The sequence below is a fragment of the Euphorbia lathyris genome, chromosome 7 (assembly GCF_963576675.1).
Source record: "Euphorbia lathyris chromosome 7, ddEupLath1.1, whole genome shotgun sequence".
Classification (NCBI taxonomy): domain Eukaryota; kingdom Viridiplantae; phylum Streptophyta; class Magnoliopsida; order Malpighiales; family Euphorbiaceae; genus Euphorbia; species Euphorbia lathyris.
In genome coordinates this window covers 80,762,187-80,773,480 of record NC_088916.1, presented here as the reverse complement: position 1 = coordinate 80,773,480, position 11,294 = coordinate 80,762,187, and the positions used below count along the sequence as shown (strand labels likewise).

Sequence of the window (11,294 nt, the reverse complement as noted above, 5' to 3'; positions counted from 1 at the left end):
AGAATAAATAAATACAACATATTGAAATAGTATCATATTGTGTGAAATTGAATATCCATAGTACAATTGATTTATTAATTACAACTTTAAAATAATATAATTTTAATTGATAACATTGAAATCATTTTCTCACGAAGAAAAAGATCTAAAATATTTTATATACCCGAGCATCACGCGGGCTTTCAATAATAATAATAGTCCATACATTTGCATTACACGCATCAATTTTCTTATTTGGTGCTAACGAGTCAATAATACACAAAATTCCAACTCACCTCTGCAAAAATTCCATTAAGTCACCCCCTCAGATATTATCACACAAGCAGAGTACAGTTATACAAAATTTAACAATCTTTTCAGTTCGAGAGAACAAAAAATTCAGCTTTATTGTAAATGGTCATCATCTATCTACTACTCTGCACCTAAGGCTGAAAAGATACATAAATAGTGAAAAAAGAAAGATGTAATGCAGCAAACCACCAATTTTGAGACAGAACATCAAACTTCATGATTGTGATACTACAGGGTTGGTTGACCGTTGAGCGAATTAGATGTCATTGTCGAAAGCACCTCTGTCACGGAACCCATTATGCTCAAAGCAGCTTTAAGAACATCCTGAGAACACCCTGGTTTCACAATTGTTTTTACCTGCAAAGTCATGGCCAAAATTAGACAGCTTTGAAAGAATTAGGGGCCAGAATTTCTGTAAATAGGTCGTGTTCGTTTTCTGATGAGTATCGGGTTAGTGTTCAGTAAGTGAACCCTAACTCAATCCAAAACACTTGTGTGATAATCTGAGTCAACACAGTTAGGTTTGTGTTCACGGTCACGTGTAATTTTGCTACTTTTATTAAGGGCGAAGCGTAAAAGTATGAGAGGATATAGTAATAATGTTAAATATTCATGTCATTTTTGGATTAGACCCAAAACATATTTAACAAACTCCTAATCCAGTTATTTTGTAATGGATTCATGTCATATTTTCAGATCCCGTGTAATTTTACTACTTTTATTAAGGATGACATGTAAAAGGTTGAAGGAAAAGACTAAAAAATAACTAAATTTAGTGAAACTTGACCCTTGGATCTTATGCTAGTTTAATTGTAAATGGTTTTCTTTTTTATCTACATCCTAGTATGCTTATAAATGTTTTTTTTATCTACAAAGCTTAAACTTTCGGCGTAAAATGACATTGGTAAAGACTTCTAAGGATTAATTTTACCTTGTTCAACACTTGCAATATGGTTTTCATAATTCATATTATGTAAAACACAAAACCTAAAGAACTTATAGAAAGTACCTTGTCAAGGTATTCCTGCAATTTCTTGATCCTGCCCATGTAATCCTGATCTTCAACACAAAGAGTTAAAGGCTTGGCATCAGCACCAGCACCGTCAAATTGAAGGGGTCCTGGATTTCTATACAGATCATCTATCAAAAACTTGTGCGCATTTAGTCTAAGCAGCCTGCAATCATATCCATGCAAAAATCAGATAATTAAGTTCAGTTTAACAAACAAAAGCAAAACTATATACAAAATTCTTATACAAACTCAAGTATTTTCTTTTCTTAACATTTAGACATTATAACCAATTTTTGTGATGGTAGGGCCAAACAAAAAACTTACTCGTAGGCTTTGCCTTTCAAATCCACAGTGGCAGGATGAATGGCAGGTTTCCCTATTGAAGTGGCACCTGGACTTTGAGCCCAACGCCTCACTGTCATCATTGCCTAGGATTTCATAGAAATAGATTTCAAAAACCTAATAAGTATACAGTTCTAAGCTTTGGCAACGTGTAATAAACTAGACTGCAACGTATACAGGATAAAAGTTTCCTTCAAAAACAAATGAAAAAGGGATTCTTATTGAGTCCTAGAGCTGGAAAACAACCGCAATTGGAGCAGCACCACAACGCCACTTGTTCACATGATTCTTGAGGTTAGTTATAGTTGCCATGTAGCCATTCAAACCAGCTGCTAAAATATGGTAGCATACGTGTCCAAGAACCTAAAGAGAAATTGTCACACATTATATAAGAGGTTGGTAACATAACTAGGCATAATCAGATAATATATATAGGCATAATCAGATAAACATACATAGGCATAATCACAATCAAACTTCGATGGCACAGAACCTCGGGCCTGGTAACCAAAGAAGTGGCAGATAGCATTGAATTTCTTCCCCTTGTATGTACCTTCTTTCTGTCCACAGAAAAAAAGAAAAGAATATATGATTTAAAGAAGATAAATATAATAACTGAAAAGTAAATTAGGTTACAACTGATGAATAGGGATGAGATGCATATATACTCTCTCGTGCAATCATTATTTTGAAAAGAAAAACACAAAATTAAAACACTAATTCCTTTTCCAATTTTACAGGATGCTGAAAAATCATGCCAGAGAATAATAAAATAAAATAAAATAATTAAATCTACCAGAAAACATAAATAAGTAATTCATTTTTACATTAGTCTCTAGCTTAAAGGAAAAACACATGATCAAAAGGATACAACAGAAAAAAGAAAATATTTCACTAGTATTTTAGGTTCACAATTATGTACTAGGGCCAGCATGAATGGTGAATGGGGATGGGGACTATATACCAGAATGTGATCTCAGGTCTCCTGAAATGAGCAAACTAGAGAGACCATAACATGCGTCAATATGCCAAAAACAGCAGTGTCAAAAAAAGAAGCTAGTTGTAGGTTGAAATAATAAACTTTTCCAAGCATTCAAGAGCAGACTCTTTCCCAGCATAGTGGGCTAAATGCAATATGAGTAATAGGAGATACACTCAGCTTTTCACAAAGAATAGCTCACATTAACAAGCCAAACTCAACAGTAGAGCATGACTATCAGGAAGAAAGTTAAATGGATTAAAAAGGCTTCAACAACTATTTTACATACCTGTCGCCTATTCATTTCTACCTCCACAAGATGAGCAAGAAGTTTCTCTGTCTCAATCTAAGATGGGGAAGGTCACAGAAGGTAAGTATATTGGAAATCTACAAGTTTGAAAAATAAAAAAGGACTCAGGTTCAGTTGATTACCTGGGATAACTGCGCCGAGTCATCTGATTCAGGGTAAAGGAGCAGCTGTGACATTAAATATTAAGATTCGATTACACTCGCCAAGCTTAAACTGAGTATAGATATCTTCTAGTATGCAGTGTGAGAGGCTATTCAAACCTGCTTCTTGATAAAGAGTGGCATAAATTCAAACAGAGCAGATGCCCACGGTGAGAGTTGAGATGAAATGTTGTTGGGGTTAATACCTAGCCTCATCAAACTATGTATTTCCTAAAAGAAAAAAATCCAGTATCAACTTTTGCACAAAATAGAACCTACCACTTATTGGCATAAAATGCAAACGAATATAATATAGAACTGCCTAGTTTACCTAGACAATTATACATGCGGCACGTGATACATCACATAGCATTAAGCAGGTGAGCTGATGAGGGGGAAAAAATTATTTATAAGACGCAGAAATTACCTTCAAAAGAGCATACACTTCAGGAATGCTTTCAATCAGCCCCTCTGGCAGGAGAATGACCCCATGGTATTTGTCTGATCAATGTGATTCAAGTCAGGCAACAAAATATAATATTATTATCACCAAAAATAGCCAAAGTGAGCTACACTATCCAAAACCTTGTGCTGCTCTGGCCTGGACTGCATCACAAATTTGTGTTGTCAAGTCAAAGAGAGTAAGCTTTGATGCAGCTACCTCCTCACCAAGAATTACCTACAGAGACCACATCCCATCTTATATAAAGAAGGGAGCACACGCAAATGTACATTGACAAACGAAAAAGTCATGGAAAAAAAAGAAATACTAACCATGTTTGGATGAGACTGGAGTGTGCACTCTAAAGCAACATGCGACGCCTTTCGGCCCATGAGTCGGATAAAATAATAATACTGGAAATGCAGAGAACTATTAGATACAGGAAGGTTAAGAATCTTAAACAAAAAATGTAAAAAAAGTAAAATGCAAAAAAAAAAAAAAGAGAACATCTAACATTCCTTCATGTTTTCTTTTCTTTTTACTTTTATTTCTCATTTACGTTTATCACTGTTTTCCAGTTGGATCAAAAAGGGTGGGGAAAAAACTCCTAGTATCAACTTATCCGTTGCAACAATATCAGCAGATGGCAGTGACTGAATTCTTCTACACATTCATGAGATCATTTTAGATTAGTCATTACCTTCTCTGCTGAGAGAGCATCAGTGCAAACATTGCTTATGAGCTGAGAATTAACCTGCATATCAGGAAAAATGAGAATCAGAAACAGACAAGGGCTATGATGCACATAAACTTTGATTGTTGAATTGTTTCCACATGTCGGAAAGGTTTCCAAAAAGGAAACTTGTAGGAAACATTTCGGGTAACGTTTCTGTAACTTTAAGAAACCGGACACTCGTTTCTTAAAATAAAATAGGTTTCTCAAAGCAGATTTGTGCAGTAACCAATCTCTTAATTAAGCATGCGCTGATCACTTTGCCTAAATCTCTAAATGGAGGGAAATGATATATTTTTGGTTAGGATTTCAATATGCAGAGAACTAAAGTTAAAAGCCCATATTATTTGATTTAGAATCACATCAATCAACGCACTGCTAAGTGGCATGGGACGCAATCTTAAAAAGAATTCTTATGATATCTATCACGACCTCTTATATTCTCATTGGTACATTATATAACCAATATCCCCATCCAATATGAAAGGGTACCAAGTGAATATAATAACATAAGGTTCAATTCAAAATTAAATCAACCCCAGAAAACAACACCATATGCTCACACTGGCTTCCATCGGACCTACTCTTACTACCATAATTAAATATAGAAATATTAGCATTAATGAATTTAGTGTACCCAGCATTCCCAATCCACAAATAAAATGTTTACTTATAATGACACATCATAGCATGAAATTTCACTGTTGGTTCAACATATAGAAACGGATGAGAAAGGAGATAATGAAGAAAGGACAGACCGCCCAACACCAAAGCAAAAATTTAGGAAGTCATAAAAAAGTGTTTCCAACCTTGCATATTGTATCAAAACCAACATTTGTTTCTACAAACTGATTCTTGAGATCTCCATTCAAAGTGACAGGAACACCGACCACCTGAGGAAATCATATTCAGTTTAGCTAGAGTCACATGACATAGGGGAAGGCGCACAATTGTGAGACAAGTATTAAATGGATGTATGTACAAGTAATGGTCTCATTTAGTGACAATACCTTTGTTGGGCACTTCGCCTCAGCAAATGTTTCAGCGAGCTGAGCAGCATCTGTGTTTGAGGTAACCCCTGCAATAACAAAAAATAAAAATAAAAACCATGCAATCCATACAAAAAAATTCTTAGCACTATTATGGTTCCAGAAAAAATAAATCCTACCTCCAATAATAACAAGCCCATCCAGTTTCAAATCATTGCATGTGGTTAGCGCAGAAATAACTTGCTCTTTTGTTCTTATTTGATCTTTGGTCCGTCCCAGCAAATCATAACCACCTTTTAAGAGTAATCAAATTATATATTAGTCATATTGCAGGGCTTCCAAAATTAAGGATTCAGTTTGACAATCAGATATCTTAATGCACCTTGATTTTTGTAGGTTGCAAGAACATCATCAGTAATTTCCAGAGTTTTCTGGGCAAATAAACCTTCAGAGCCACCTGTTTACATACACAACCAGAGTAAGTATATAACATTCCCAATGAAGAATAGCAGAACTCGATTTACCGAAAAAGAAAATGATAATGTTGACAACGATTGAAACATGAATATATAACAACTATTCCTGGAAAAATATACAAGAATTTGAAGATCTGGAAGCAAATAGTAGGTATTTAAGATAGTTATGCCCAACATTCCATCCCTGTAGAAGCCCATAAAATATATCTTATGGAACTCAACTAGTATTTATCTTGGAAAATGAAAGGTTAAGATGCATTAAGAAATAATTTATTACAGTGAGCAGCATAGATCAAGAATCATAAGCATTAAGCACACATGCCAATGCTAATGCAAACAATTACATCAATTGAATGAGACGCATCTACTTACCTAGAAATCCAAGTAAAGTGTTCTTAGGGTTGTGGGCTTTAAGAGCCTTGTGAAGACCCCATATGACATTGTGGCCTCCCGGAGACTGTCTCCCGCAAAAGACTATTCCTACCCTGTAAAAAGGCGAGAAGTTAGCCACGTATTAGAATTTCAAGAACGCTACACATAAATCGCAATTCACTCAATATTTTAAGATTTTGACAAAAAAACAAACTGAAGCAAAATGACAAAATCGTGAAGTGTACACACCTCTTAACTGGATGCTCAGTTATGATGTGAGCATCAGAAACTTTAGCATTTGCTCGGAGAAAGTGAGCCAAAGGCTGACCATAAGTGTGGGGAAAGGATCTACTAATGGTGTGAGCATCAGCTGCATCAGCAGCTGTAGTTGTATCACCAAACTCTACCCTCACAGTAGTACCCTGCACAATGGCGGCATTACGAATCAAACATAATCTACCAAAATTTCCAAAACAGGATCAAACAAACTAAACGATACTCATCCAAAACAGAATCAGAAATAAACACAAGATCCAATCCAATAACATCAGAACACCAAATTCTCAGCATGTAAATAGATCTAAGCAGCACAACACTATCCAACTGCACTCTGTCCACCAAAATTCCATAACAGAAATGCCTCAACATAATCAAACAAAGAAGATAACAAAAAACAGAAAACATATACTACTCTCGCAAATCCATCCTAAATACAATCCAACAGGAACAAAAAGCGAGGGGAAAACCTCAAGACAGGGAGGGAGCTCCGGTTGATAAAGAGATCGGAGCTTCTGAAGAGCAGAGAGTTCTCTGGGAACGCCGAAATCGGAATACATGTCGGCCGGCGGTTGGTGTTGGTTGAGAGTAGAGAGAGTATGTGTAGTAAAACTGCTGCAAAATCCCTTTAAAAGCCGTTTTCTATTTATATAGGGACACAGAGAGGAAGCGGAAAGAAAAGAAGAAGAATTGGCGTTGGCGATACAACCAACCAAAACTAAAGGCAGAATTTTCGGCACTGTCTGGACGAAATTGGCCTTGGCATTCAAGGTTTATTACAATAAAATCATGATTAGGGCGTCTAAAATACCTTAATTACCCTTAATTACATTCTAATTAAGCTTGAGCCCACAGTAAATTAGGTAATAATAGGGCCAGCTGGAGAATACAACGATCGAAAGTAAAGATCATGGAATTTCTTCAGTGATATGCTTTACGTGACATGTATGAATTTATCTTCAATTAGATTCTGTTTAAATTAATTAATATATCTGGTTTTCCTCATAATAATACTAGAAAAAATCTCTTCAAAAAAAAAAGAGTAAAAAAAAAATCGTTAAATAAGATCCGGTTAATCTTTTTAGGTCTAATGTTTAATCGAGTCGAGTTTTGACATGTTCATACTTATTTGGTAGAAAATTAACGAGTTCGAGTCGAACTTTGAGCTCAATTCCAATTTAAAATTTTGTTTATCAATTGATTGCGAATTTATTTTGTTCATAAACTTTGCTCACGAGCAAGTCATTAATTTCTTCATAAATTTTGCTCGCGACCAGTTTGTTGTTTCCCTCATTAATTATGTTCATAAGTAAACTCAAACTCATGAATAAATGAACAAAGTTGCTTGCGAATAATTTGTTTATTGCCCGTTCATTATGTTCGTCTATGAGCTCACCAAATAGAATAATAGAAATACTATGTAGTTTTGAAACCTACAAAACTACATGGTTTTGCATTTTCTCCTTTAAATAGTAATAGTACTAGTGTTATTAAAAAATATTAATTTCAAATAAAATCTATGTGGTTTCATATTTTTACAGATCGGTATCTGTGAGTTTTTTTACTACAAAACAAACTATATGATTTGCAACGTTAGTAGAATCAAGTCAAATGTCTTAACTTTGTTAAAAATGATGACATGGCAAGAGGGTATTTTAGGAGAAAAAAACTTCTTCTTCATGGATTTCCATTTTGGGATTCCTATTTTGACACCGAAATTCTAGAATTCTATGGAATTCTTGCAAAAAGAAGAAAAGAAGTTTTAATATTAATTTTGACTTTTTGAAGTAAAAAAAATCTCAAAATACTCTCGTTTTTAACAGAGTTAAGATATTTGCTTTGATTCTCCTAACGGCGCAAATCATAGGGTTTGTTTTGTAACAAAAAAACCACATGTACCGATCTGCAAAAACGTGAAACCACTGAGGTTTTATTTTTTTTACCAAGACTTTATTTTTCTTAGAAAATGTATTATTTTACCAATTAAGATTGACTTGAATGGTTAAAGATTTTAAATCGCTTAAATTAGAGATTTCTTATTTGAGTTCTAACGTATGCAGAAAGCTTTAATTAGAAGATGATCCACAAAAATGATGTCTGACGTGTCTCAAATCGATAAATCAGAAAAACTATATAAAAAAACATTATTTTGACAAAAACCAAAAAGATATATCTTCTAGATTATTTATGGTACTATCACAGTTATGAATGGAAAATTCAACCTTCACCTCCCTAATTCCAACCAGTGTACATCAGCCTGTGGAAATGTAAATGGTATAGTAGAAAACCAGTCACAGAATTATTTGGAAAAGTAAAATTAAGCAAATGTTCCTATTATTTATTAGAGTAAAATTAGACTATATTGTAAAACGATAATAAAATTAGTATTTTTTTAATAATCTTAGGCGTTGTTATTCACCGTTCTCAAATTACTTATCACCGCTTCTATTTGGACAATTTTACCATTTTCATAAAAAAAAATGTTCAAAACTGATTTTTTTTTTAGAGAAAGAATCCGCATGTTTTATGCCTAGGAGGATGAATCTCCCGCCTGGCCTATGGTCAGGAGGGAGATTCATCCCACCACCTGACCATAGGCCAGGCGGGAGATTCATCCTCCTAGACATAAATTCTTTTATGAAAATTCGTCAAATTTTTTATGACGAAAAATGCATAATCGTCATAAAAAGTATGTATTATTTATTTTCGTGGGGATATTAAGCTATATCGGAACAGGGAAAGATACTAGACGGAGTTGTGCTTTTCCCACCGATAAAGAATGACGAGCTCTAGCATCTCTAGCAATTGCGTGATACTAAACCGTGAAGGCGCATCAACAAATGCTAATGAAAGGAGAAGGAAGGTGATTTTTTTTTTTGATAAAAAAGTAAAATTTAATATTTCCGACTCGTAAGCATCCATTTTCAGGATTATTGGATTGTCACGCATCAATTATTTTCATAATTTCAATAATAATTGTTCGGATTTATAATTTTGGAAAGAGAATTTTCAGTTTTTGATTAAAATTATAATAATGACAAAAAAGTTCAAATAGGAACGGTGATAAGTAAAAATGGGACCGGTATTTAGCAATCCACTAATCTTAAAAACTAATTTAACCCTTAAAAGAGAAAAATAAAGAGGGTAAAAAGGGCAAGTGGAAAAGGATAATAAAAGTTGAGAGTTGGGAGAGACTAGAGGGTAGGAAGTTAGATAAAGAGAATAATGAATATGCTGAAAAGGATAAGGATATTCCAGTAATTTTAAAAGGAGAGTAACCCACTCACTCACCAAACCAACCAAAAAAAAAAGCAACTGAATTGTGGCTCACCTCACCTAACACTCCACGCTGGCTGAGAATCAATCACAATTAAGTTCTGCTGCTGCATCTTATGGGCTTTTTTTATTGGAACAAATAGGCCTGTTTGGTCATGTATACAAAATCTTGTTATTTACTAATTGGCATAACATTCATTTGCCTCCCCGAACTAAATTTTCAAAGTTAATTAAAATTTTAAATTATCAAAATCATCAACGACATCTTTGAATTAAATAAAAACTATTAATTGAATCTTTTCAAGTTTTTGGGTACATAGATTCAAATTCCCAGATGGGGCAGAACACACTCTACGAGGAAATAGGAAGCTAACATTTTCTTTCATAAGCAAAACTAATCAATTGAGTTCTTATCAAAAATCATTCGGTTGAACAGTTTCATACCTTCTTTTTCAAAATCATTTTAGCCAAAACATAGATTATTACAATTTATGTCAAATAGTCACATCTTCATGCCAAACTTAATTGATGATTTTTTTTTTTGCTTTAAATACCTAATTGATAGTTTTTTTTTTTTAAAGTTGTGCGCAATGCACTTATATTAAACAAAGGAAGATTACATTAAAGAGAAAGAAAAACTCTCAACACACCCCACCCCATGTGATTCGAACCCATGACCTCTAGGATCATAGGTAAGCTCTCAATCAATAGGCTAATAGTTTAAATCTTAATTGATTTGAAATTCTAGTTTAAGGTAGATAAATTCAGAGTGCAAGTGACGATTGAGTCTTAAAAAAAATAAAATAAAAAAATAAAAAAATGCCTAATACACAAATAACCCCCTGAACTTGTTCAAATGTTACAACTGCCGAACTTTCAATTGTAACATCAAACTTGTCCAATTGTAAAACATAACCCCTCAAACTTATCCAATTATAAAACATAACCTCAAATTGCTGACATTGAGTGCAATTGAAGAAACACGTGAAATACAAAAGCTGCAACGCTCGTGGAGTGTGATAATCAGATCTTTGGCGTGATACGAATTCGAGGAAACGTTTTTACGGTTGCTTTAAGTACGGGGTAAAAAAAATCTTAATTTAGGGTTATGTTTTACAATTGGACAAGTTTAAAAGGTAAGTTATTACAATTGAAAGTTTGAAAAGACAGTCGTTGCAACATTTAGACAAGTTCAGGGAGTTATTTGTGTATTAGGTCTAAAAAAAAAATTCTCACACCTGATGCCGCAACATTGGGACAAATGTTTTTTTTTTCAAAACTGGGACATGTTTTAGAAAATTATATCATAACATTATAATTATCTACAATTATTAGATAATGATTTGAATTATATCAAAACTAAGTAAATTTACTATATATTAAAAACTAAAACTAGAGTTTGCAAATTATGAGGCTGGAATATAGATTTTAGGATCTAAAATTTATGAATTGAAATCTAAAATTTATAAATTTGTTAGAGGGGATAATGACACGAGTATAAAAAAAAATTGAGATAAGTTATCTCATGTTTGTTTTAGAAATAGGTTAGGGAGATAAAAGAGGGATATGAATCTTATCCCTCAAATCTTATATCTAAGAGGGAGATGATATAAGGAGGTGGGATAAACTTTTACAATTTTAAAAAGATGAAAAAAT

At 33.6% G+C, this 11,294-nt stretch overlaps 1 protein-coding gene across 1 annotated transcript; it reads right to left on the bottom strand.

Annotated features, from left to right (window-relative positions):
* Window positions 1-255: 255 nt before the first annotated feature.
* LOC136235426 (pyrophosphate--fructose 6-phosphate 1-phosphotransferase subunit alpha) lies at window positions 256-7,031 on the bottom strand. The gene is made up of 19 exons (XM_066025093.1): window positions 6,833-7,031; window positions 6,336-6,508; window positions 6,087-6,199; window positions 5,621-5,695; window positions 5,418-5,531; window positions 5,260-5,327; window positions 5,059-5,142; window positions 4,217-4,270; window positions 3,849-3,929; window positions 3,660-3,753; window positions 3,502-3,575; window positions 3,195-3,305; window positions 3,057-3,101; window positions 2,914-2,970; window positions 2,101-2,205; window positions 1,892-2,008; window positions 1,628-1,731; window positions 1,301-1,466; window positions 256-648 (listed from the first exon to the last, which is right to left on the bottom strand). The coding sequence occupies exons 1-19, from the start codon at window positions 6,920-6,922 to the stop codon at window positions 520-522; spliced, it is 1,854 nt and encodes a 617-aa protein (XP_065881165.1). The 5' UTR covers window positions 6,923-7,031; the 3' UTR covers window positions 256-519.
* Between the last annotated feature and the right edge of the window lie 4,263 nt (window positions 7,032-11,294).

Bases quoted from the DNA above. Each gene is read 5' to 3' on its own strand.
- LOC136235426 (XM_066025093.1), bottom strand. From the start codon at position 6,922: ATGTATTCCGATTTCGGCGTTCCCAGAGAACTCTCTGCTCTTCAGAAG. The intron at 6,200-6,335 runs GTGTGTACACTT...GCCTTTTTACAG, and splicing joins ACTGAGCATCCAGTTAAGAG to GGTAGGAATAGTCTTTTGCG. The intron at 3,306-3,501 runs GTAATTTCTGCG...TTTTTCTTTTAG, and splicing joins AAGTGTATGCTCTTTTGAAG to GAAATACATAGTTTGATGAG.